Source organism: Acanthisitta chloris, unplaced genomic scaffold (assembly GCF_000695815.1).
Source record: "Acanthisitta chloris isolate BGI_N310 unplaced genomic scaffold, ASM69581v1 scaffold852, whole genome shotgun sequence".
Taxonomy (NCBI): Eukaryota; Metazoa; Chordata; class Aves; order Passeriformes; family Acanthisittidae; genus Acanthisitta; species Acanthisitta chloris.
Genome location: NW_008659645.1, coordinates 6,740 through 8,164, shown reverse-complemented (window position 1 = coordinate 8,164; position 1,425 = coordinate 6,740). Strand labels below are relative to the sequence as shown.

The window sequence follows — 1,425 nt, the reverse complement described above, 5'->3', positions numbered from 1 at the left end:
CTGCAACCAGGGACTCTCCAGCCACTGCGGGTCTGGATGGTGATGAAGTATTAGGGCAATTGGTGATGCATCTTTCTTAATCACTGTTCTTTCCTGTATGTAGTAATGATTAGGTGCATTACCTTGCTTATTGTCTTTGTTGTTATTTGTGCTGTTTGTACTAGAGCTTAAAAAACTAACCTTATATGTAAATATAGTATTCATTTTTCTATTATCTTAAAACACCAATAGTAAAATAACCCTATTCTTTCAATTGGTGTCTGTGTTATTTCTGTCACCCCCATCAACTGGCAGAACACAAGCTTGGAGCAGGACAATTACCATGCCTTTCTTTTTAGGATTAGGATGCAGAAATCTTAGCCTTTTATCAAAAAGAGCTGAAATCTCTGCCATAGTATATAATTACACACCACAATGTGGAAGTTTATGCTAAAAGATCTGCCAACACCACAAAAGCTAACCTTTGCCAGACCTCACTCAAACTTAGTTTAAACTCAGAGGAGAACTGGGTTCAGGTCAACAAAAAAATAACATAGGAATCTAATGGGGTGTTCAAACAGAGTTAAATATGCTCTTGTTTCCAGTATTTATGATTACAATAAGGCAAAGAAAGTTTGTTGCTGTCTTCTGACATGAACAGGGTGAAAGAAACAAAAACAACAAAAAAACCAGCCAGTTACCTAAATGCTCTAGCTTCACTGCTGCAAGAAAACTATAGCTTAGCTCAGTTTGTACCTCAGTCTGAAACTGCCTTTGCTACATGAAATACACATTTAAGCTAGTACTATTGTTTACAGTACCTGTACCACTAACTCGACACACTCCCAATGCCCACATTCATAACACCACTACAGTTATGTACCTTCCTTTCTGATGGCTACTAAAAGATCCAAAACCAAGCCGCACAAAAAAAAAAAAAAAGGAAAATTCTCTACCAGTCAGTGGCATGGGCCTTTGTGAATTAATTAGGTTTTTACATCTAGAATGATGTTTCTTTACTCACCAATACCATGAGCCCCTGATTTGCAAGTGTAATGCAAGAGAGTCATATCAGTCAGTCCATCTCTGTCATTCACATTGCAGCCCCTTTTAATGATCTGACAGGCAAGTGGAAAACAAGCACATTTTAGTTCTGTCACATCTCTGACACAAGTATTTAGTAAGCTATTTCAGATATATTGACTCCTGGATTTATTTCAATGGCTAATAACAAAGAAGCCTGCTAGAACAGTCTGTAACTGCAGAACTGAGCAACATGCTCTGCTGTAATAAACAGTATATATGCATATCATAAACCTTTACAGACTTTTAAGATTCTTTAGGTTATTCTTTCTAACATATATTTCACATGCTAAAAGGTTAACTGCTTAACTGAACAATAGGAAAATGACTTATGAAACCCTCCCCTTGTTAGCAGATCTCTCA

At 36.9% G+C, this 1,425-nt stretch overlaps 1 protein-coding gene across 1 annotated transcript in view; it reads right to left on the bottom strand.

Moving 5' to 3' along the window:
- Positions 1–1,425, bottom strand: part of CLIP4 (CAP-GLY domain containing linker protein family, member 4) — a 32,990-nt gene that overhangs the window by 27,806 nt on the left and 3,759 nt on the right. Inside the window, 1 exon segment of the mRNA XM_009069451.1 lies at positions 1,004–1,097. Coding sequence (XP_009067699.1) covers positions 1,004–1,097 — 94 coding nt within the window.